General features: G+C 32.0%; 2 protein-coding genes across 3 annotated transcripts; both read right to left on the bottom strand.

The window, feature by feature from the left end:
• Positions 1-127: 127 nt before the first annotated feature.
• On the bottom strand, positions 128-8,773 carry LOC114176801 (mitogen-activated protein kinase kinase kinase YODA). 2 transcript variants are annotated; one of them, XM_028061963.1, is made up of 13 exons: positions 8,610-8,773; positions 8,395-8,472; positions 6,510-7,238; positions 5,684-6,406; positions 5,154-5,241; positions 4,866-4,928; positions 4,446-4,606; positions 3,614-3,689; positions 3,112-3,171; positions 2,912-3,019; positions 2,513-2,749; positions 2,312-2,403; positions 128-1,998 (listed from the first exon to the last, which is right to left on the bottom strand). In XM_028061963.1, exons 3-13 carry the CDS (start codon positions 7,085-7,087, stop codon positions 510-512), a joined length of 3,675 nt encoding a protein of 1,224 aa, XP_027917764.1. In that variant the 5' UTR covers positions 7,088-7,238; positions 8,395-8,472; positions 8,610-8,773; the 3' UTR covers positions 128-509. The 2 variants fall into 2 exon arrangements, with proteins under 2 accessions (XP_027917764.1, XP_027917765.1); XM_028061964.1 differs by having other exon boundaries at positions 8,395-8,460.
• Positions 8,774-20,103: 11,330 nt separating this feature from the next.
• LOC114176918 (cytochrome P450 86A22) lies at positions 20,104-22,241 on the bottom strand. The gene has a single exon (XM_028062120.1). It carries the CDS (start codon positions 21,825-21,827, stop codon positions 20,244-20,246), a length of 1,584 nt encoding a protein of 527 aa, XP_027917921.1. The 5' UTR covers positions 21,828-22,241; the 3' UTR covers positions 20,104-20,243.
• Between the last annotated feature and the right edge of the window lie 2,724 nt (positions 22,242-24,965).

Here is a 24,965-nt window from a genome sequence, read left to right as displayed (position 1 = left end):
AAATTTTAATTGGTCCAAAATTATGCTTCTAGCAGATTGCTGCGACCTTTTCGGTAGTTAAGCACGCATATGCTGATAAAATTCAGTGTATAGATAAGGCCAAATGAGTTGAAGAAACCCACCAACGAAGAGAATTAATTACAGGAGAAAACTGTTAAATAAATATAACGTTTTTCTACAATATTTACAATAGGCATCTGTTTATATACGCTTTGGCGTCCACCACCATTTTCAGCTAGGCCTAGGATGATGATAAAACGCAAAATGACAGCAATTAAGTTAGTAATTTACATTTCCTTTAGAGGGTCAAAAAATGTTTTAACGCAAGGCTAAGACTGAATGTTGCGCCTCCTAAGGAAACGCAGACTTCAGACGGTATTCGATTTTGAAACTCCGAACAAAATTGAGATTTACGATTCTTACCCAAATGCACTACATGATTATGCTATTACACTAACCGAATGCGCTAACCTTCAAAATTTTAATGCCTACCATCTGAGCACTGCACATCATAAGCCATTTGTGCGATCAGGATTTGGGGCATCGGATTTAAGATCAAGGCATGCATGTAGCCGTACATAATCCCTCAACAGCTGTTGTGACACGCAATCAGCCAAATATGATTTCCCATCGCGAAATTCAATTGGGTCTCCCTGGACAACCCTCCTAGAACGGTTACTGTCAGATGAACCTACATCCCGGTAAGCATGTGTAGTTTGCAAGTTTCTCCCAAACTGCGCATACTCAGAACCCTGATGAGGAGGGGTATTTCCAAATGAATAAAAACCATGCTGAGGATTTTGTACCATACCAACAACTTCATGTGATATTTGTGATTGCTTTGTCTGAAGACATGGAATAGCACTGCCACCACTGGTCAGTGGCGAAGATGAGCCACATGCAGTACGATTGCTAGCTGTGGGAATAGGACCATCCAGAGACCTTTGGATCATACCCACGAGTTCATTTGAGAATAGTTGTGGCTTTGTCTGATGAAATGGAATAGCACCGCCGCCACTGGTCAGAGGCGAAGATGAGCCAGACGCGGTACGAGTCTGAGACCTTTGAGTCATACCCACAACTTCATGTGAGAACGGTGGCTGCTTTGTCTGATGAAACGGAATAGCTCCTCCCCCACAGGTTAGTGGCGAAGATGAGCCAGATGGAGTAGGAGGGCTAGATATTGGAATAGACCCATTCTGAGACCTTTGAATCATACCGGAAACTTCATGTGAGAATAGTGGCTGCTTTATCTGATGAAATGGAATAGCACCACCACCGCTGGTTAGTGGCGAATATGTGCCAGATGCAGTACGAGGGCCAGATATTGGAGCACCACCACCATTCTGAGACTTTTGGATCCTACTCAAAACTTCGTGTGAGAATAGTGGTTGCTTTGTCTGATGAAATGGAACAGCGCCTCCACCGCTGGTTAGTGGTGAAGAAGAGCCAGATGCAGTACGAGAGCTAGACATTGGAATGGCACCATTCTGAGACTTTTGGATCATACCCACAACTTCATGTGAGAATAGTTGTTGCTTTGACTGATGAAATGGAATTGCACCACCGCCACTGGTTAGTGGTGAAGATGAGCCAGACGCAGTACGAGGGCTAGATATTGGAATAACACCATGATGGGACTTTTGGATCATACCCGAAACTTCATGAGAGAGCATTGATTGCTTTGTCTGATGATATGGAATAGCACCGCCGCCACTGGTTAGGGGCGAAGATGAGCCAGATGCAGTACGAGGGCTAGATATTGGAATAGCACCCTGATGGGACTTTTGTATCATACCCGAAACTTCATGGGAGATTATTGATTGCTTTGTCTGATGATATGGAATAGCACCGCCGCCACTGGTTAGGGGCGAAGATGAGCCTGATGCAGTATGAGGGCTAGATATTGGAGGCGACATCCTTCCACTTGTATGCAATGATTTATAAGGAAAAGAGGGAGAGATGGGACAAGAGATCTCTCTTGGTGCATGAGGATCACTGGAAACAAGGGCACAAAAAAAGTCAGTAACTTCTCTTTCATATCAAAGTACGTAAATAAAACAAGAAAAAGTAAAAAGAACATAAATTGGACCAATATGACATCAGAGCCTTTATCATCACCCTTCCTTGTCAACTATTGAAACTTAACTATAAAGCTACTTGCCTAAAATAAGTGCTAAAATTATGCAGGTTCCTAGCTTTTGAATACATGTACAGCTACAAATATTCATATGCACAAAAGAAGACTGTTGTATTTTTTATCGTGATCTTTCCCATGCTTAAGGGTGTGCCATTTGAGTTTGAAAGAGACCTTGATCCAGAACCAGCTTTCAAGTTTCTAGGCGGATTGATCCCGGCTACTTCTGAGTCTAAGCATGAATTACGTTTTGCTGGTCCAATGACCTAAAAGAATTCAAAGTGACGAATCGTGAGATCTCATAGACAACGTAGGCATGCACAAACTGAAAAATGAATGCAGCTTGACAAATGATGATTATATGAAATGACATACCAGAGATCTCACTGCATTTATTATAGCAGTAGGATCTTCTGAAGGAGCGGCAGATAAAATAGATCTTTCCAACATAGCATTTTTAACAAATGAATGCTCTAGAAGTTGAGCAGCCGAGGGACGATTTTGAGGATTCCTTTGCAAACAAAGCCTTACAAAATCTTTTCCATCTTCTGAAAGATGATCTGGAATTGTCGGAAGTTCCTTGCTGTTCCCAATCTTAAACATAGCAGCAACCTTGAAATATGTGGTGTAAAACAACAGAAACAAGTTACAATCAATGTTCCTAGACAATTATGTGCTCCAAGTTTTTAACCAAGAATCATTTGCGTCCGAAAATAGATTTCAAATGCACATACATTAATATTCAAAATGCCTTTAGTCTGTCTACAAACTCACCCCTTCATATTGGCTCCAAGGAGGTTTTGTTGTCGCCATCTCCAAAACGGTGCATCCCAGACTCCATATATCAACCGCAAGATTACAACCATTTGAATTTTTTATAACCTACATAATTAAGGCAGTAACACAGATAAGAATAGACTACACCATAAGACCAGTGACAAAAAATTTTCAACTAATGCAGAAATCATCCTGACCTCAGGTGCCATCCAGTAAGGACTTCCTTTGAAAGAAAATGGACAAGATGGCCCACTTATCTGCAAAGCATTCAAGATAGGAAATATCAAGTTAGAAAGATGGCAAAGCAGGTCGCCCTCCCGCCAAATGAACGGGGCAGGATAGGTGGGCCACTTTTTTGGAACAGTTGGAAAAATCAATGCACCCCATTTTATGATGGGATAGGTTTTTGATAGGCCAAGTCACCTAAATACAAAAATTAAAAATGATTTTTCCAATATAGTGAATGAGATGAGTTTAGGGTGCGGATCGAAGTAAGGAAAGAGAGTATGATGGGTCAACTCAACCTATCAAAAGCCACTGATTATGAGAGGCGGGTCTTGCACTGATGGGTTCAAATGTGTAAACCCAACCCACCAAACATGGCGCAATAAAATATTTAAATGCTTCTGCGCAATAAAACATTTAAATGCTCTTACAAAGTCATAGATGTTGCACAATAAAACATTTAAATGCTCTTACATGCTTTGCCATCCCAAAATCTGCCAATTTTATCCGCCCATTAGGGTCCACCAATATGTTTGCTCCTTTAATGTCCCTGATCAGAATCTAGTGATCAGACCAGGTGAAATCATTTCACAGATCACAACATAATTAAAATAATAGATACGAATTGAAACCATAGTTATTAGTCTAGGAGACTGGCGCATAGCAGCCACCTTTGAAAACACTATAGCGGGTGGGCTAGCAGTAAGGTAGATGTTTTTAAAATTAATAAGACAAACTAAATAAAGAAACTCATGTCATTTTATTTATTTATTACTATATTGCTCCTAGATTGATGTGCAATCTTCTGACCTGTTACTTATCATGAATTTCTTTATATATAATTTTTGGGGAGTTTTATGCATACAATAAATTAATAGAAAAAGAACATAAGAAATTAGTAGAATTAAAAATGGGAAGAAAGAGCGGGAAACACAAAAAGAAATTGCTGTAAAGTGTGAAGGAACAAAAAGTCAAGGTAACTTTTTTATGGAATGGTCAAGGAAGAAGGATTTCAAACCCTGTTACTTTCTAAAGCAAAAAAATATACCAGAAAATAAGAAAGAAATAACAGTTTTACCCCAAAAATCTAAAGCTCAGAGGTAAAATGGGTTTTTTATAACGGGAGCGCCGCTTTAGAACATGAAAAGACACTAGCGGCTGCAACAACTGCTATTGAAAATCGCTATTCTATTTCAATCCCATAGCAGCCTCCATTCTACCGAGTTACTTCGCTACAGTGCGATATTGACTACAATGATTGAAAAATATATGAGAAGACTTCACGTACAATATGTATAAAACTCACCTGTGAACAGTGTTCTTCGCGTGTAAATATGCGAGTCCTAACAAAATTTGTCGAGTATAATTGCGAATTGCAATTTCACCTAACTGGCCATATTCTTTAACCAGCTTATAGATTGACCCACCGGAGACATACTCCAAGTATACATAAAGTCTGTCATCGATCTGTTTAGGCATAAAATTTTCATAAAGCAGTAAATGCATTCGGAACTTGACAATTGATCGTCAATAGTTTGACAGCATGTGAAGCACTAAATTACAGTAGTTGCTGCAACTGCAGTTAAGAAGAAATTTGATCGTGTTTCTCAAAACATATAAGCAATTAAAACAACTGATTTGTGCAAATGTGGAAGTCTTGATTTATGCAAGCAAATTCAGAAAGTGAAATCATTTACTTTATAAAGTTAAAAGATTCAATAAATACCGTCTCAGATCCATAATACTGAACAATATTTGGATGCCGCAACCGACTAAGCATTGCAATTTCCTGCAAATGCCATCACGTGTGTGAATATTCATCGCTATGATTATAAAATGTCATTAATTTACAATTATCCCTTGTTCAACTGTTTAAACAAGTAAACACAATTGAGGAAAGTAAATGATTTTTTTCTTGCGTCATAATTTTAACCTTTCCAAAGGAAAGGCAAGTATAAGCATGTAAAATGGATCATAGAAGGGTATTCCACCGAATCTACAAAAGAAAGCTTACTTGGCCAAGCTGCTGTGCACTTTCCCTTGATTTAGCATCATCTGAAAAAAGGGTTACCTCCTTCATCGCACACATCTCACCACTTTCTCTATAGAGCATAAGAAGTTGAGCTACGTCACGATTAAAGAGTTGAAAGAATTTAATGCAGAAAAAAACACAAAGCATGAACAACAACAAATATCAACTTTCAAACAGGACAAGTGCTAACATATTAACGGATGAGGGTGATGTAAAACGTGGAGAAATGCATATTCAAACACAATCTGCTTGATTAAGAATTCCTGGATGACGCATACAGTGATTATTGGTCCAACAGCAGAATACATATGGCAGGCACCTGGGTAAGTTGGTACAGCTTTACTACCCCTCCCTTGGTACTTACACCCTACCCAAATTTTACAGATTACTCCCAAATTTTTATTACTAAAATAAAAAACGGAAAAAAAACGACCATATGTACCAGGTGTCATAATTCAAAGAGAAGGTGAGCACAAAAATAAAAAGAAAAAATTCACACACTTGATACGGACCTGTTAAAACCAAGATATACATGTCCAAATGTTCCCCTTCCAAGCAACTGCCCTTTTTTCCAGCGCGAACCTGGGCTTATCGCAGTTTCTGATCCGGCAGGACTACGAGGGGCTGAAGGTGTTGTTGATGCAGAATAGGTTGGAGAAAATGGACACGGCTTAGTAACTGTTATTGGAGGAAGTGGTAACTGATGATTTTTTTGTTTCACATCGTCAAGGCGTCTTGTATGTGCTTCTGCTGCAGTTCCTCCAGCTTTAGGATGCAGAGGGGTCACAGTACCACTCTGTATCCTAGAACTGGGACCAGGGCTTCTCATTCTGGGACTAACTATTGGAGAACACTCAGGGCTACACCTGTTTTGAGGCAAAATCATCTGTCCCAAAAGATCCCCACCAACTGAAATATGATTAGAGTTACGGCCTGAAACCAGACTATAGGAGTGACCAGAAGCTATATCTGGATAAGGTTTTGTTGTCTGTAATTCAGAATTCAACATTTGTTCAGGACCAAATGCTCCCATTGGATTTCTGGGACTTGATACTGAACTACCTGGAGCACTACGCAAACCACCTGGGCGAGCCACTTGCAGATTTTGCAGGTGTAATGGAACCCCTCTTGGTGAGGTAGACAGTGGCTTATTATTGCACAACTTAGGACTTGTTTTTGAGAATGTTCTTGAGTTTCTTTGGATAGTAATAAGAGGTTGGTTCTTGCGCACCAGACTTCAGGAAAATAGAAATAAATTTAGTAACAGAAGAAACAAAAAGAAAAGGTAAATAAACGGAAAGCATATAAAAAAATGTATCTAGAAGGAAACAAAACTACCTAAAAGAACTATTAATGGTGGCTCGGTTTCCATTTTCATAATCAGAAGCCAGAGGACTAACAAAATGCGGCGAATCAAATGAGTTGCCACTATCAATTGAGCTTTCACTAGAAACAGATGCAGTGGCTATTTCTCCTTCCATATCAGTAGCGTCTTCCTTGTTTGAAACAAAACCAGGTATTGGAAGGGGAAAATATAGAGATGGCTTTGAGTTTATGGCTCTATCAAGTTTTGATGTTAAAATAACCCCAGAATTTGCAGCAATGGCATCCGAAAGATGTGACCCTGGTAATGGGAGTGACCCTGGTAATGGGAGTGGTTGAGAGAGAGGCCTCTCTGCAAAACTTTGACATCGGGATACATGTGTAGAGGGTGATGGTGATCTTGAAGGTGCAAGAGATCTAGAACCCTTTTTGGAGATGGCATCATCACGATATCTCCTTGATCTTACAGATTTATTATTGCATTTCTCTTCAGAAGCATTCTTTAATTTCCGCTGTATGGTGTGAATAATACTTTCCCTGTTTTCCTTCCTTTTCACCTCTTTGGAAGAAGACTTTCCCCACCACGACCGCATGTCTTAGGAAAAGCTTGCCAAACACGCAGAGGGAAAGGGCAGGAACTATTTGCAAATTCTGGGTGTAAATTCACATTTAGCATTACAGCACAAATGTTTGTAATACAATTAATTCAACTGGGATTCCTCTGAAGTGTCACACCATAACAATCTGTAAAAGACTTCCAATATTAGTTCGTTCTCAAAAAAATAAACATTTAAAAAAGAAATCATCCACACCAAAAGGTTATACAGAAGTAAATGAGAACAGGTAATTGATAATCTATGCTGAAAATATTTTTATCAATGTTGTAGTAGTCTGTTGCACTTACTGAAACCTATTACATGACAACATACATTACAGATGCTTTCACATTCCAAACTGAAGTCCAAGGAACAGAGGAACATTGTCTTGTTGAAAATTAGACGGCGAGATGATAATACGATGGTTGTAGGAAATTGAAGACAACACAAGTATCGCATCAATTAGTTCTAGTGAGTTGTAAATTTTTCATAGTGCCAAAGAGTTCCTAAAAAAACCAGAAGCCACCGCACTAACTTGTTCTATGAAGACAGTTGTATCATTATATACTCAGAACATAAAAAAAGTGAACCACTGACAATGAATTAATGAAGATAGTGTAGCAACTGAGTTTTATAATTACGCAAGGTGCAGCAGCAGCAACAACAACAAAAGTCTTATTCCACTGTGGGAGGTTGGCTACATGGATCACTTGAAACCACTAGACAAGGTTCACTGGTTCACTTAGGCATAGTGGTTCTTAGCGACCAGCCCCCAAAATACTTTCACAGGATTGTAGAACAGCCACAATTTTGAAATAATTTATACAGTTTATATAATGTATAATATACATGTAAATTCATAAAAATGGTAAAAACTGCATGAATTAATGGCATTCATGATTAACAACAAAAAATCGTAGGTCTCTTCATCAAAATTTAATTAAGTTTATGTCAACAAAAGCCACTTACCAGTTTCTTAGATATGAATCATCAATTTATTAATCTTTTCTTTCTTAAGAACAAACTAGCCACCACACAGACAGAGTTTATCAAGTACACTTCATCCCTTCTCTCTCTTTCAGTTTTGTATTTAAACCAGATATCTTAATTAAGCTCTGAACAGACACAACTGGCAAACAACATTGCACATGAACATATAAAATAAGCCCAGTGAAGCACAAAGAACCAGTGACAGAGCCGTAGTGGCCTTCAATCAGATCCACTAGTTCAACCAACTCTCTAGAGTGAAAACGACAACCTACAAAACGATATTCACAAAGAAATTGACTCAAAATGGCACGCACCACCAATGCCAGCAGCAGCAACTAATCAGCAACAAACCAACAGCAAACAAGAATGAGCTCCGATTCCTGCATAGAAAACTGAAGCTTAACAAGTTTAAATTTCAGAAAGAAGCATGCAAACGATTCTGCACAATGATAGGTTTCGAAACACACAAATTATTCAAACCGGCACAATAAATCAAACAACTAACCAAACTCCATAACCCTACACTTACTCAATGATACTTTTCTTCAGCGCCAGAGCATCGACATTAGCCGAAAATAAGAACCTGGAGGTGTCCATTCATCACAGACACAGTAACGCGAAGTTAAAGAGTCAGAGAAAAGCCATGGGAACTTGCAAGAATAAGAGCGAAAAACAGGCACAAAACAAGGTACTTTCAGTTTAGTGTTATTGCCCAAACGTTAAGTGCAGTGTGAGAAACTAATTAAATAATAATAATAATTAATGATTTATTAAATTTTAAAACTTTAATTAAACCATTCCAAAATATTGAGTACGGTGCATAAACGTGTGGGAACCACTTTCCATAGATATCTCACCGTTAAATACTCAGTTATAATACACTCGAAAGATGAATTACGCATGCTCCCATCGTGCGGTTGGGGTATCCCCATTAGGCGCCATCATTGTATTACATTGCACCGTAGATCAGCGAATCTTTATTTCATGTGTAGTTAACGGCAACTTATTCAATAATCAATTATTTATTTAATATTATTGTGACTTACCCATTAAGAGGATTTTTTCTTTTTTTCTTTTCTCTTTTAATTACTTTTGAATACTCTCACTTCCCCTTTTCCTTTTTTATTTAAACATATAAAATAATGTTTTAATTCCAAGTGAAATTAAAAAATAAAAAAAATGTAAAAGCGTGTTGATTATTTTTATTTTCTCAAAATTTAAAAATTATTTTTTATCTAAACTGAATCAAAATGATTTTTCCAAAACTGTTTCTAGTTTTTTAAATGGTAAATTTTTTAGAGATTAAAATAGTATTTCTTAAACGAATTTAAAATTAAAATGATTTTTTTTCTTGGAAAGCTAAAATTGGATTCTTCCTATATATTAAAAGCACAATTAAACTAAAAATTATACAATAAATATTCATGGAGTATTTAGTATAATATAATTAAAACAATTGGTACTAAAATATTAAAATAATATTATAAGTACGGAATACTAATATACTGAATATATTTAATCTTTAATAGTTATATTATTTAATGTTGAGCATAATATATTTAATATATTAATTAATGCTGAAGCATACTAATTAGTAGTACTATTTAATTAAATATTTAATATTTAATATATTTAAATATTAACATGACAATAATGTTAAATGTTTTCCTCGTTTATTGCTTTTAATCCCTTATATGATCACCATTTTAAAATTTTATTTTTATATGCATTAATGTTAACCTTTTCTGTAATCTCTTCAAATGATAAGTTGCATTTTTTTACTATAAAGATACTTTTAAATGAAGTTTCATCAGTTAATAGGCTAAAAAATAGAACAGATGAATTTAAAGTATTTATTATATATATATATATATATATATATATATATATATTAAATTAATGGTAATATTAATGTTACCAATAAATTAATTAATTAATTTCAACCATATAATTAGTTTAGATAATACTGTTTGTATTCTTATATATAGAATTCTTTTTTATCTAGATCTTATTAAACATTTAGGTTAACTATTCTTGATATTAGTGTGATCCAACATCAGAATTTTTAAGTTAATTAACTTTCACTTAGTTGAGTAACATGTTAGTCATATTTTCCTAAAAGTAGGCAGAGATAAAATGAATTTATCTTATTAATAATTTATATTTACTGTAAAGTAACTACAAATAATTAATACAGTTTATATACTAATAATTAACTAATTATAATCACTATATTATTCTATGTTATGACCTCCATAGTATAATATGATAGTATAATATGCATCTTAATTCAAATTTATAGCAAATTCAAATTAAAAAAATTTAAAAATATATATATCACACGAATTGAGTTTTATACACCAAAACACAATATCAACCTCTGTATGTTTTGTTTTCATTGCCTTCTTACGCAAAATGTCATTTGCTAACATTTTTTTATTTATTTGGTTTTGTTTAGCTGTGATGGATCAATAAAAAAAAATACATAATTTTTATTGTTTCTCCATGGTAATATATTTTTTTCCATTTAAATTGGATTTTTTTTGCACATTTTTGTATTATAAATTTCTTTCTGACATTAAAACAACACAAGGAATTAAAGAAAAAAGTATTCTAAAAATAGATCAGAATGCTTTCTATGTTATTAGCAAACAAATATTTTATTCTATTTTTATAATTTTTATTTATATATTTTTTTTCTCGTAATACAAGTATTTATGTTTTTGTGTTCCTTCAAACGTTTCATCTTCTCATTTTGTTTTTTCATTGGATTTGTCTTCTTCTAAAGGTAAGATTGTAAAGTTTTTGTTTCTTTTCTTTTAATACAAGACATCGAATAAATGTATCGTTTCGGTTTATAAATTTATAATATTACCCAAAAGACTTAAAAAAAAGGGCATTTAGAAAGAAGGAACAACAATTTTATCATAGCGAAAAACAATCACACATGATCTTCCATTTCAAAACTAGTATACCTCTTCATATTTTAATATTTGCTGATAAAAAAAATATTTTATAAATACCATTTCCAAAAGTAAAATAAAAAATCCTTACTAAAATAAAATTCTAATTAAAATGATTTACCTAAACATTCCAAGTAAACAATAAAAGTTATCCAAAGTGACAACTTGATTATAACAAATTATTTACATTAAATCATCTATTTGTTTATTATTATTATTATTATTATTATTATTATTATTATTATTATTATTATTATTAATAGTGTAGCTAATTTGAATTTAAACTGCTTCAACAACACAATTTTCTAGAAGATGCATTAAAATGCAACTAAATCAAACATTGGAAAATGAAAATTGATATGTGTTAGTGTGACTGGACTTTTGATGCATTTAAATTGACATGCAAAACTAAGATGCTTTTAATATCTAACATTTCAAAATTTGGTTATTGGATTTTGTTTTGAAAATTTTAATCTTCTAGGCATGAATTAAACAGACTACAAAAATTGTTATAAACAATAAATGCATCTTTATGATGAAAATTAATCATGCAAAAAAATATTTTTTATTCATAAACGTAATAATTATATTATCTTTTTAACCACATAATTAGATAATATATATATATATATATATATATCTATATAACTTGTTTCATATGTTTCTACAGTTGCAAAATATTGTAACAGGGGAAGGTTATATAAAGATTTATGGTTGAAGTTCGTTGTATTCGGCTTTAAACTGTAAAATTAAACTGACATATCACTCAATTTTGCAATAGCAGTTCATTTGAAAAATATACAAATTTTAAACACAGAATAAAAAAAATTAAAAATTTAATTAAAAATAATTAAACATTTAGAAACTTAAAAGTTAATTAATTATTTAATGTTTTATATGAATGTACTTAAATTAGGACTCTGCAAAGAAATAAGCATGCTACTCTAATTAACAATAAAATCTAACAAAAACATTTAATTAAAAGATATAAACTTTAAATATTAAATAAAATTAAAATTTTTAATAAAAATTTAATTAAAATATCCATATTTATAAGAAGTAACTAGTTAACTTATAGATAAACTATTAAAGATAACACTTGACTTAATTTAATTGGTTCAAAGGTCGTGGGTGCTAGAGTACTCTTGCAGGCCCAACTCATAAAAGGGTATTCAAATCTCAATTTGTGTAACACCAGTTGTGGACAATTACTTCCTGCACCTCTTCAAATCTCTTCTCCAACGCGATCAAAATGTTTTCAAAAAATATTTTTCCTAAAAGAAGCAAATTTGCTTTCCAAACAAAAAATTGTGGCCATTATTAAATTCATATTCTTTAATAAAACTTCAATAGTTGTGCAATATATGTATAGTGAGGGTTTAATCATTTCGACTTTTCATTTATATTGGGTGAAATCTTTTAATGAACTTATTTTGTTCTATAACACTTTTGATTAGAAAAAAGTTAAAAGAAGAATGAAATGAAAAAGTTTGTTTCATTCTTTATTTTTATCATAAAAAAATCGTTTTTCAAATATGTTCTAAAATAACACATCCTCGTTTGTAATTAATGCATGGTTATAAGTAGAAATGTGTATATGAGAGATCCATATGCAAAAATCTGCACTAAAAATAGTTCACACAAGTTAAATATTTCCAGTACATAAAAATCCCCAAAATCCATGAAGGTCATGGACCACTTCGCAAACTGATTTATTTTTTAATTAAAATAAGATTACTGAATACATTTAATTGTTTAAAAAATGAAGTTTATATCTCACCAACACTAGAATAAAAACAATAAAATTTAAAATAGAAAATAATTAAACATAAAATCTCATAATAAAATACAAAACAACATCAATTTTGTAATACAAATAGAAAATAAATAAAAGAATATTTGGTTTGAAAATGACTTGAATGGTGTATATAAATGCACAGCTTGTAATGCAAGTTCCGGAGATGAGGGGCTGAGAGAAGATTGGACGTAATAAATGCCGTTTTTTTAGTGGCTTGTTGGGAAGTAAGATCAACTAGAATCAATAACATCAATAACATCAACTTCTGGCTGCATAAATGTCAAATACCAAACTCATACAAATTTCTTAGTGAACCCACATATAATAAATTAAGGCTTCAATTTTTTTTTTTAATATGTTCCTGATTCTTAACTTTTATTTACATTACTTATTCTTGTATAACTATGATATTTGATGTTATTGAAAAATTCAAGTGTTTTTATTTTATGATTTTTATACAAAGTATTTGAATACAACTTAATAATTATTTTAAAAAATAATATTATTTTTTATATATTATATTAGATACTTTATATTATATCTAAACAAAGAATTCAATATTATCAAACAAAAATATCTAAAGACAAAATATGAAATTTTAGACATGTTGAAAGTCTCGTATCAACGAGAGATAACATTAGTATATATGTGGATAAAAAACTTATTTTACAAACTTATTTTGTAAGAATTGAATTATATTTAAATTTTATTTTTTTAATAGGTCAAAAGGGTTACAACGTTTTCAAATAAAGACAATAATATCTATAATAAGTCATGTCATTGAAAACAAAGATTGTTTCATAAAAAGAATATCCTTTGAAATAAAAAATTGATTGGTCCCTAGGTTGTACAATTTGCATAAAAAATCATCAAAATAAAAAGAGATAAATCTAAGACGAAAGTTTTGAGATAGTTTCATAAAGTGTGAAGAGAGTGAGAATAAAAAAAACATAAGATTTGCTTATAGCAAAGAGTGTAACAAGGAGAGATGCTGAGAAAAAAAGTTGTGAAGTTTATTAAAATGAGAACAAAAAATGAAAAGAGATTTTTTAAATTTGAAAAAAAGTAAACATGTGATAAAGTTACTCAATTTGATAAAAATAAAATTACTTTTTTTTAGTGTGTTTTTGAGAATGTAGCATGTGTCATGTTTATGCTTTTTGTGTCTATTGTATTGTATTATTTATGCATACATAGATTTCACAACATCTAACATAACATATATTAATTTAATGAAATGATCGAAGTCATTTCAATACTCATGTCCAAATGCAGAACATTTATAATAATTTAAAATCTTATAAATCAAATGAAACATACCATTAAAACAAAGAAAATATGTTAAGTTAGATGTAATTCCCTAAATAAATGTGTGCAAAAATTTATTTTATTACTTTGAGGTTGAAATTAGTTGAGGGAAATTTCATTCGCTAAGTGAATTTATCAAATTAATTGTTGGAATAAAAAAAAATTGTTAGACAAATGAAGTCTATAACTAATTATGACTCTCCATATGAATGAAATCTCATTTTCTAGATGATTTATGTAGAACCTACAATTTTAAAAATTTGACAACAAAATCCACAATACTTATTTTACTTATTTCAACAAGTTTATACAATCCACATTTTAATACATTCAATACACAATTTGCGTACTATAAAAAGTATAACTCAAATTAATCATCCAAATAATAAACTGTGTTTAAAATAAATGAAAACACATTCATTACTATAATACAATTCAAAAACTTCAAAATATGAAACCAACATTTCTAGTATTAACAGCACTTCGTAATTCAGAATCAAATTCAAATAGTTTTTCCTACTTGACAATTATTCGTGTTTCAAGTAGTAGCAAAAAATTTGCAAAAATAGCAAACGTCTAAAAAACTAAGGGAATATCATTGGTTAAGAAAATAACATTTTTCAATTAACGAAACATATATAAAGCTTTGGAATATTTATTAATAAAATCATATAATTAAGAGTAGAAAAGTTTTAGAAAAAAAAATACCTTTTACTTAATAGGATATTTTTCATGGAAAAAAGTAAGAAATAATTTCACAAATAAAAAAGATATATAAGGTAGAGAGAGAGAGAGATGTGAGAAAACATAAGAAAAAGGAAAAATAATGAAAAAATCTCGAGTCATCTAGTCTTACCTAAGATTCTTTAAGAAAAAAAAAACAATATTACTTAAATGTAAGAAAGAAAAAAACAAGTTACATTTGAAAACCCTTAATTTTCTTTAACTAAGAAGTATTTGTATTTAATTAATCTTTCTTTTATTAGATTGGTTTAGTTTTAAGTAAAATTGCTTTACACTCTTAGCAAATTATGAAATGACATCACATTTTCTTCACGTAAAAAGATACATAATGTTTTGTAGCCTTAGAATTCGTCAATATATAATCACAAACACAATTTTAGTTAATAGTCATGGAAACTAAAAGCATGAAATCCTATAATCTATTCACTCTTGTGAAAAAACCCTGCAAGTTAGAAAAACTTTAAAACCATTTGACAATATTTTTTTAATTTTATAATATATATTCCATTAATGGAATGTGATAGATACAATGTATATGATGGAAGTATCTCAAAGTATTGAATCACTTTCTGAGATTTTTATGGCTTGTGAGCAGTTATGGTAAGCTTTATCATCTACTTAGGGTAATATTTATTTATGCTTTCTCAACATAACAAACTCTGTTGGGTTGCTTCAGAAATAACTCTTCTCCATGACATCAACCATGTCCATGTTATAGGAACACGTCCATTGCATTTCTTTTAAAATCAGATCAAGCACCACACCACCTAATTTCATATGTTTTTAGTTATATATGAATTATGGTGAGAGATTGTGGTTATATATATATATATATATATATATATATATATATATATATATATATATATATATATATATATATATATATGGCATTAGTATTATATATTATACATATAAAACATTTAACACCATTTTAATTCGAGATTGTGGTTCTAGGTATATATGATATTAGTATTACACATATAGACATTTGACATCATTTTAACCCCAAAACCTTAAGACAATGATGTTATGAGTCTTTATTTTGATATCGTGTTTAACTTTGTCTATTTTATTCAATATAAAATTTTTTGACTCACACTTGAACTATTTCCAACAAATTGTTACAACTAATAATCTCTTCATGTGAAATTCAGTATAGTGCAAATAAATAAAATAGCAATAAATCCTTAACAATTAACAATTTACAAAAAATAAAACAATATAGTTATTCAAATCAAATATTATAAATAATTTTTTTAAGAATTGTAACAAGGCAAATGGATTATTTTCATACTTTGTTTGGTGTTCGGAATGTGTAAAAGTTGGATAAAAACGTTCCAAATTGGGAAAAATATAACCGTTCACTTTCTTGAATATTTGTAACACACTATGAGAAAAGACTAAAAATATTAATTGATGAGATACAACGCGAACATGGTGGAACATTTAAGGAGTTACGGAGAATCATGACACACTACTTATTTTAGAAATTTACATTTATATATGCTCTCATTTCTTATCTTTGAAATATTAATTTTTTTTTTTAATTTTGACTTTTCCAATATTTTATTTTATCAAGCTTTGACACCGATACATAAATATGACGCTAATAATAATGTTATGACATGGATGACCTGAAAAATAATATAAAAACTTGACATACTCACAATATTTTTTTTCTCTTCTCAATTTCCCATTCCTTAGTTTAAAATATGGACTAAAGAAAATACAAATTTATTAAAAGAAATATATTTAGGAAGACTCCCGAATACCTTGTTTGGATAAGGTGGAAAGTGGAAGATTACACATCAAAGAGAGAAAATTGATAATTATTGTTTGGATTAAATGAAAGTCAAAATGTATAAGAAAATGAGATTATCTTCTATTATTAAAATACTATATTTTAATGCATTTATCATTATGATTACTAAAATATAAATAATTAATAAAATATTACGTAACGGATCATATCCACGTTCAGCATATTCTTTTATTTTGTTCACATCAATCCTTTCTTTCTCACTTAATATGTTTCCACGTATATATCAGGAAAAAAAAATGAGAGATCACTGTGTTTCTGCAAGTATCCATACTGTGATGCAAACAAGCGATAAGTTCAACCTAACTTAATGCTGCTAAAGATAACGGTAACTCATCTTTATCATTATGCACAAAGTTGACAACCATTTATTTACCAAACATTAACATTTCCAACAGGAAATACTCATTCTCGTACTTCAAAAAACAAACACTATTGTTTGAAGTAACATTTTATCGAATGAATACACTTATGTTTGAAATAACACATTATAACTAAATTAAATTTATTAGGTTGTATTTTTTTATTTTTTTAGCCAATATGAACTAAACAAATAGTATTAAGATCAGTTGGATTTGGTTTGATTTCTCCATAAGAGAGCATGATTAAACTAAAAATGTTTCTCTAAAAGAACATAAACATTTGGTAATACTTTTTGTAAAAATTAAAATGAATACAACAATTCCAAAAGGTTAAAAACTCAAATTCTAAAGTCTAAAAAATGTATTAATCTAAAATAACAAAAAACAGTTGTCTATATCTTGAACTGAGTCAAGATTTTTTCTATTCATTAATAAACTGAAAACGTGTCAATATTTTATACAACTCATGCATTATTCAACCCAGTACATTCTTTAAGTGCTGAATAAAATTATATAGAGAAAAATCCAGAAAACAAAGTAAATGCAATTTATTAAGTTTAAATTTAAATAAGAAATTATTAACTAAATTGATAATATCAATTTAATAATTTTATTTGAATTATATTTAAGTTCGGAAACTAAATCATAAACAAATTTGATGAAAAATATGTTTACATTGATGTAATGACATATTTTTATAAATACGAACCACGGCGTTTAAAATGAGTAAAGAATAAATATTTAATTATTTTGAGTTATGAGGTTATATAATAACACAATACAATTATTTTTTATTTAAACAAAAGTTTTTCTAAATTTTAAAACCAGTTATATATTTTTGTTTTGTTTTTACACCTAGATTTAATATGATGTGGGGTTGAATTGACATTTATAATTTTTTTAATTGACTTAACTTTTTGAATTATTGTCTTATTCATAGCTCGTTGAAGTGATGGATTTGTCTCTTAAACAACATTCAAACAGTGATATTTAATATTGTCATTTGATCATGTAGTTGCTCTATGTTCATGCATCGAAGTAAGTAGTTTTAGTGAGAAATAAATTGTGACAATACCTCTTTTTAATACCAATGTCACTAAAGTATCATGTGAACGTAAAACATGATAAATGTTTCGGGTGCAGTTGGTTAACGTCTACTTAAACAATTTTGTCCAATCTTTAGATCTTCACTTTAGTTGTCCGCTTAGTCCAGTTGTCGTTCCTTCAATTTTTCTATCAATCGGTGTACCGACCGAAGAGGTTTGATGTTTAAGTCAACAATAGTTCGATCGAAAATAAGAATTAATAATGTAATAAATGTGAGAGAAAAGTCATAACAACCATACATTTGGCTTCTATTTATAATTTTCTACATGGGCCCATGATTAGGATTGACATAATCATGGCTCAATTGTTTTTTAAACATGATTATGACGATAATTACGAAGCTTATTTACTCATGTCTTAATTCGACACAACTCCCGTGCGTCGTCATTACGCAGGCGTGGTCGTCGGACAATTGATGTTACACTATTGCCTTCGTAATCTCTAGAGTGATTGTCAAATCGTAGTGATATATGTCGAACATTACTTCAACGTTCGACAGTCAGTCGATGTCGCACATATCTTCATATGTCGAACATTGTAACTTGATTGGCCGATGACTGGTTGATGTCACACATATCTTCGTATGTCGAGCATCATAACTTGACCGATCAATGTCACACGTGTCTTCATATGTCAAGCAAGCATTGTAACTTTACCGACCGATGACCGATTGATGTTGTACATATCTTCATATGTCGAACATTGTAAATTGATCCATCGATGACCAGTTAATGTCGCACATATATTGATATATCGAATATCGTAATTTGGTCGATGAGAACATTTGAAAAGTCACCTCAATCGATCGACAGCTAATCGACTTCTACATTACAATAAACATTTGAGTGATAAAGGATGACTTATTAATTAATTTTTTTTTCTATGAAATGTCGCTTTAATATAATGTGTGTTCTAGAATATTTTTATATTTTCTTTGTGATTAAATTTATATAAATGTGTAGGTAAATGTACATCATGGTATTGATTATTAACTCAATTTATATATCATAAAGTGGGTTGTCCTAGACTTCATTGCATATAATAAATGAGAAATGATTATTTATCTGAGAGATATGTAATTGAATTATGAGAGAAGACATGTCTTTCAAAAGTATTATAATCTTAAGCATATAAATAATTTAATCTATTTATGGAGCCTTAAGTGGAGGCGACAGTGAGATCAATAGATAGATTGGTGATTGTGAGAGCTACATGTTAATGTAGTGCTTTGAATTAGTATTAAAGTAGAATTCTTGATAGAAAGAATATAAATATTGTTTATTGGTATGTAAAATTTAGGTATTTATAATCACTTGCGTTATTTTTCATTTATTAAACAAGTTTATATTTATTATAATTGTGATATCTATATAAGGCATATTAGATTTTTCTTTCGGGACTTTACGTTATCTGAGGGAGATACAAACAAGAACAAAATCTAAGCAAATTGTAATTAAATAAATGCAACTAAAGTGCACCGTTTTTCTGCTTTACACCAAACCTTAGTATACCAACTCACGTGCAATCCTATAACTTTGTCTGTTTTATAGTTGAAAAAACAGTATATGTGCATCACAAGCAAGCATAGCCACATCCAAACATCCCAGTTCTAGAAATGTGCAGTTACGAACGATCTCTTACATATTATCGTGACAAAGACCACATAAGTCTTTTAATTACGCAAGTACGCTATACGGTCGCAGTAAGCAAAACTACATTGGTATCACCAAAACTTTTTATATTTACGAACAGATTATAGTACCGTAATAAATTACAGAACAACTTAACATAGGTTTAGGCAGCGCAGCGTTAACTTTTTGATCAAATGTTAAGAAAAAAAAAGAAGAAGCATAAGCTTATGAGTAAAGGCAAATTCTATCTATACAACAGAAAGGGTAAATTAAACTAATGGACACAAATGAAGTGAAACGAGACATCATCATTCAATATTAAGTAGTAATAATAATGATAATAATATGAAATTCTTATATTATAAAGCGTAATTATTGCTTTATTTAAACTGATGATGTATATATCTGTTTAATTAAGCAAATCAAAGTCACTTTTGACCGACGTTGACTCCCTCGGTCGTTTTTATCTTTTCCAGCACCGGTTTCAGATCCCTAGGGCACACGTTCACCTTCAGACCGTACTTCATGAAGAGCGTGAGCGACATCTTCTGCTCCACGCGGTGGCCCGCCGCGACTTCGAGGCGGTGGCGCAGCAGCACCGCCGCCGCGATGGACTTCATCTGCAAGTAAGCCAGGTCCTTCCCCAGACAAAGCCTCGGTCCCGCATTGAAGGATACAAACTTGTAAGAGTCTTGAAGCTGAATTCTGTCCCCTTCGGGAGAGAGCCACCGCTCTGGCTTGAACTCGAGGCAATCCTCTCCCCATACGAACTTCATCCTCCCAACGGAGTAAATGGAGTACGTGACGGCGGAGCCCGCCGGAACGAAAGTCCCGTTGGGGAGAACATCGTCCTCAACGACATGTTTGGAGTCTTCAGGGACGGAAGGGTAAAGACGCAGCGTCTCGGACAAGGCAGCTTTGAGATAGACGAGACGGTCTACCTCGTCGAAGACGAGGGGTTCTTCGAGCCACGTGGAGATGTCTTCCCCACGCGTGGAGAGCAGAACAGTGCAGAGTTCTCGAAGGATGTTTTCCTCGACGCGTGGGTTCTTGATACAGAGCCAGAAGAACCAGCTGAGGGCCACCGATGAGGTGTCGCGTCCAGCCAGGATGAAGTTGAGTGCCACGTGCTGGAGGAACTCGTCCGAGTAGGTTTCCTTCTTTCTCATGAAACGAGACAAGAGGTCGTCGTGGTGGGAGGCAGTGCCGTTGAGGAGTTCGAGTTTGCGGTTCTTGATGATGCTGGACAGGTATTGGTCGATGTGTTTGAGGCTTCGGCTAAGGCTGACTTCCATGCCGAGGCGGAGCCATCGCTTGAGCTTCCAGAGCATCTCCGGGAGAATGAAGCGCTGTAAGGTGGCTTCGGTGGCGCTGTCAAAGGAAATGGAAAAAGCGTTGTCCGGGAGCCCCGCGGCGAGAGTCTGAGGGTCCTGGCCGAAAGCCAAGCCGCATATGTTGTCGAAAGTGAGGCGAAGCAAGAGGTCTTGGAGATCGACGGGTTTGTGGTCTTGCTGAGCCGTGGCAAGGATGGGGCAGAACCTGTGCTTGATGGCTCGGTTGACCCAACGCGCCATGGCCTGGCGGAGGGTGCGCGTGGTGAATTCGAGCGCCGCTGTTTTGCGCTGAAAGAGCCAGGTGTCGCCGTCGGAGTTGAAGATGCCCTGACCGAGTAAATCGTGGAAGGCTGACTGCCAGGTGGGGCCCTTGGGGTAGTTGTCGAAGCGGAGCTTGAGGATGTGCTCGAGGTTCTTGGGGTCGCAGGTGACAGTGACGAGGCACTGTTTGCGTGCGAGGAAGGGGAGGGCGCAGATGCATGTTTGGTAGGTGCCGCCGCAGGCGCGTAGGTTGTCAGCGATCCAGTCGTGCATGCGGTTGGCATGTTGGATGAGACCGGGGAGGCTGCCTAATAGGGGCCAGACACGTGGACCTTTGAGGGAGCGAGTGACGAAGGTGAACCATATTAAATAGGCCGCTATTGCAGATAGGAACATTAAAGCCGTTGATGCCTCCATGTGAACGAGGGACCGACCCTTCTCCCAAACAAACCACCACCTTTATTCTTTTCTATTGCTCTTCTCACCCTCTCTCACCGGAGACCACTCTTGAAATGCATGCATGTGTCTGTAACAATACTTCAATGTAAGCAAACCCAAGGTGTGTAATGAAGTGTGGTTTGCATGCAAAATGAACAAGAAGAATAATGCGTGTGTGTGTGTGTGTTGAAAGATGATGAAGGATTGAAGAAAAATTGAAGAAGAAGAAGAAGAAGAGAGAGGTGTGTGAGGGAAAGGTGAAGGAGAGAAAAAGTGTTTTATAGTAGTGAAGATGAAAGTGGGACAATTAATAAGGAGTGGAGATGCTGGGTGTTGTTGATCTTTTCAATGGCTCACCCTTCATTTTCTTCCCTCACCAGTAGACTCCATTGCCTTCTCAATCCACCCTCATTAATGCCCACCGAGGTCGTTGAGTATATATATTAAGAGTTAAGACACGCTTCTTTTTTTCTTTTCCTTTTTCACAACTGCTATAGGATACTTATTATGGAATTTCAACTATATTTTTTTAAACTTTACTTTTTTAATACCATTTTATATATCATTTTCGCTAACAAATGCTACGATATCTAAGTTTAAATTTACTTTTTCTTTTTTATCTCATAACACCTATTATATGTATTATTTTTCTTTATTTTTTTCCTATCCACATATACTCCAATATATCCCAAAACAGTGTGTACATATTGGAATGAACTACACTTACTATTATCCTTCTCGATTTGAGAAATTACATGAACAATCCTTGTTTTTGTTATTCCCACCTTTTTTATTGTTTTCAAATATTACGCTAACACCTCTCTTTCTTTATGTTTGAAAAGAGCATCACATATACTCACAGGGAAGATTGAATGCATTTGTGCTCCTTCGTCATGGTGGTGTAATATGCAGGTCATGGGATTGGAACGCGACTAGGTGTAATTTTCCATATTTTCTCTTAGAATTTAATTTCCTATTAAGTTTTTTGTGCTACCCTCCATTGTGTTTTTAAAACACGTTGATGTATTGTATATTGATTCTTGATGTTTTAAATATATTAAAAATCTTTTTAATATACAAAAAATAATGCATCTTGAAAACATTCTAGAGCATAGTACAAAAAATTACGTAAAAAAACTGGACTCGGTCTCAACTAGAGTTCAAAAAGGATAGAATGACTTAATATAATATATATATATATATATATATATATATATATATATATATATATATATATATTACTTTATTTATTTTAAAATGTAATTACTATTATTCTATAAAATTCAAAGCATGAGTTTATGGGTTTAACTGATATACATTTCTAATATGATGATTATTAAGAAAATGTTATTGTAGATTACATCACTCGTCTTGTTATGTAAGATAAATCACAAATAATAATAGTTATTGAAAAAAAATATATTGCAAATACGACCAGTTATCTATAACAATCAAAGTACTAATTTATTACTGTGGTTGAGGTGTGATGCTTTAAAATAATTAAAAAAAAAAAGTAAAATGAGATAGGATCTAAGTGTTAGTTATACCTTTCTTTTTAACGAATTCCACAACAATGTTGGGTCTATTTTAGGTTACAATTTTATAATTTAGTTTTGACCTGCTCTATGAAACTTTCAAATTAGGTCAAGCCTATTTTTACCATGATACTCTTGGCACCAGCTCAAGGGTAACTGTGTGAGAGGACATACATAATAATATCACATCACCACAAGAGTTGCAGATTTAAGTCTTGAATAATCTTAAACAACTTCCAGAAAAAAAAATGGTTTTCTATACCTTTTTTATGCATCTTTTAAGATTATTTTGCAGGAATCAATAAATATAGTAATTTTTTTTATTCTATAGTTTCTTCTTTTATCCATTTATCTAAAGTATAATAGAAAAGAAACGTAAAACGTCTTACTAAAATTCTTAATAATAGAAATAAAAAAAACAATTATTTTCAAAATCAAGACAAATAGAAAGGAATGCAGTAATGTTATGAAAATTGAGAAATATGTGAGTATTTAATTAACTTTTAAGGTTTTTAGTAACATTACTTGAAGGTGTTAAGATTGAAAGTGGATGTTGGACAAAGAAAAAAATGCGGTGTGACATAATCTATTTATTACAGAAATATTAATTTTTAATTTTTACGGTGCTTCTAATCCAATGTAGATCACAATAATTACAGTTTAATAAGATCCATAAATTATTAGATCAAATTATTACTTCTACACACCCTCTTATTTCTTACCATAAACTATTTTCTTATCTAAATCTAATGATTAACATAAACATGTTTCTTTCTAGTATCTTTAGCTATTATAATTAGTATGAAAGAGTAGTTAAACTATAATTAGATGAAATGATAAAAATTGTTACCCCGTTGGAGATATGAGATATTAATTAAAAATTTGATTTTATTAAGAAATTTTCTTGTTTTTTATTTTTCTTATTTATAATTTTCGTACAAGCAGGGCCTTCCCTCTCTCTTTCCATCAATAAATAAGATGATCAATAAATAAGATGAGCACAAATTTCTTTGTATCACATGCTCATTACTTGCTAAAATTTCTTTTATAAATTTTATGTTAGATATTATTGTGTACTAGGAAATCTCCATTATGCTAACGTAAAAGTATACAAATAATTTGATATTATATAAAAAAATATTTATTAAAAAATACAGGGAACCTAATCAAATTCATTTACAGAAATTACATAATAAACTTTCTTGAAAAAAAGCTAAAAGAACTTTGAACATGAAATTTTCGAAAAAAATCAAAAACAATTATACATAACATAATATCATACTATTTATAATAAATTTTATTTTCTAATTATAAAGAAGTCAACTTATAACTGAACAATTTTTTTTCTCTTATAAATATGAAAATAATTAAAATATGTTCTTTTATATATTTTTTGAAACATATTCTCCATCTTTCTCTATGAGACCAAACAACAAATTGAGAAACAGAAAAAGCATTAAATAAGAATATACAATCATTTCCCATTCAAATATGTCTTAACCCAACTTCATGAGAATACTCAATAATAATAACTTATATAATTTTAGTATATAAAAAAGTATACACCAAAAAGAACAAATAA

This window comes from Vigna unguiculata, chromosome 3 (assembly GCF_004118075.2).
Source record: "Vigna unguiculata cultivar IT97K-499-35 chromosome 3, ASM411807v1, whole genome shotgun sequence".
Lineage (NCBI taxonomy): Eukaryota > Viridiplantae > Streptophyta > Magnoliopsida > Fabales > Fabaceae > Vigna > Vigna unguiculata.
The sequence above is the reverse complement of the archived record's forward strand: the minus strand, read 5'-3'. Positions and strand labels throughout refer to the sequence as shown.

Bases quoted from the DNA above. Each gene is read 5' to 3' on its own strand.
- LOC114176918 (XM_028062120.1), bottom strand. From the start codon at position 21,827: ATGGAGGCATCAACGGCTTTAATGTTCCTATCTGCAATAGCGGCCTAT.
- LOC114176801 (XM_028061963.1), bottom strand. From the start codon at position 7,087: ATGCGGTCGTGGTGGGGAAAGTCTTCTTCCAAAGAGGTGAAAAGGAAG. The intron at 4,607-4,865 runs GTATTTATTGAA...ATGCCTAAACAG, and splicing joins AGTATTATGGATCTGAGACG to ATCGATGACAGACTTTATGT. The intron at 3,172-3,613 runs GTAAGAGCATTT...AATGCTTTGCAG, and splicing joins ATTTTGGGATGGCAAAGCAT to ATAAGTGGGCCATCTTGTCC.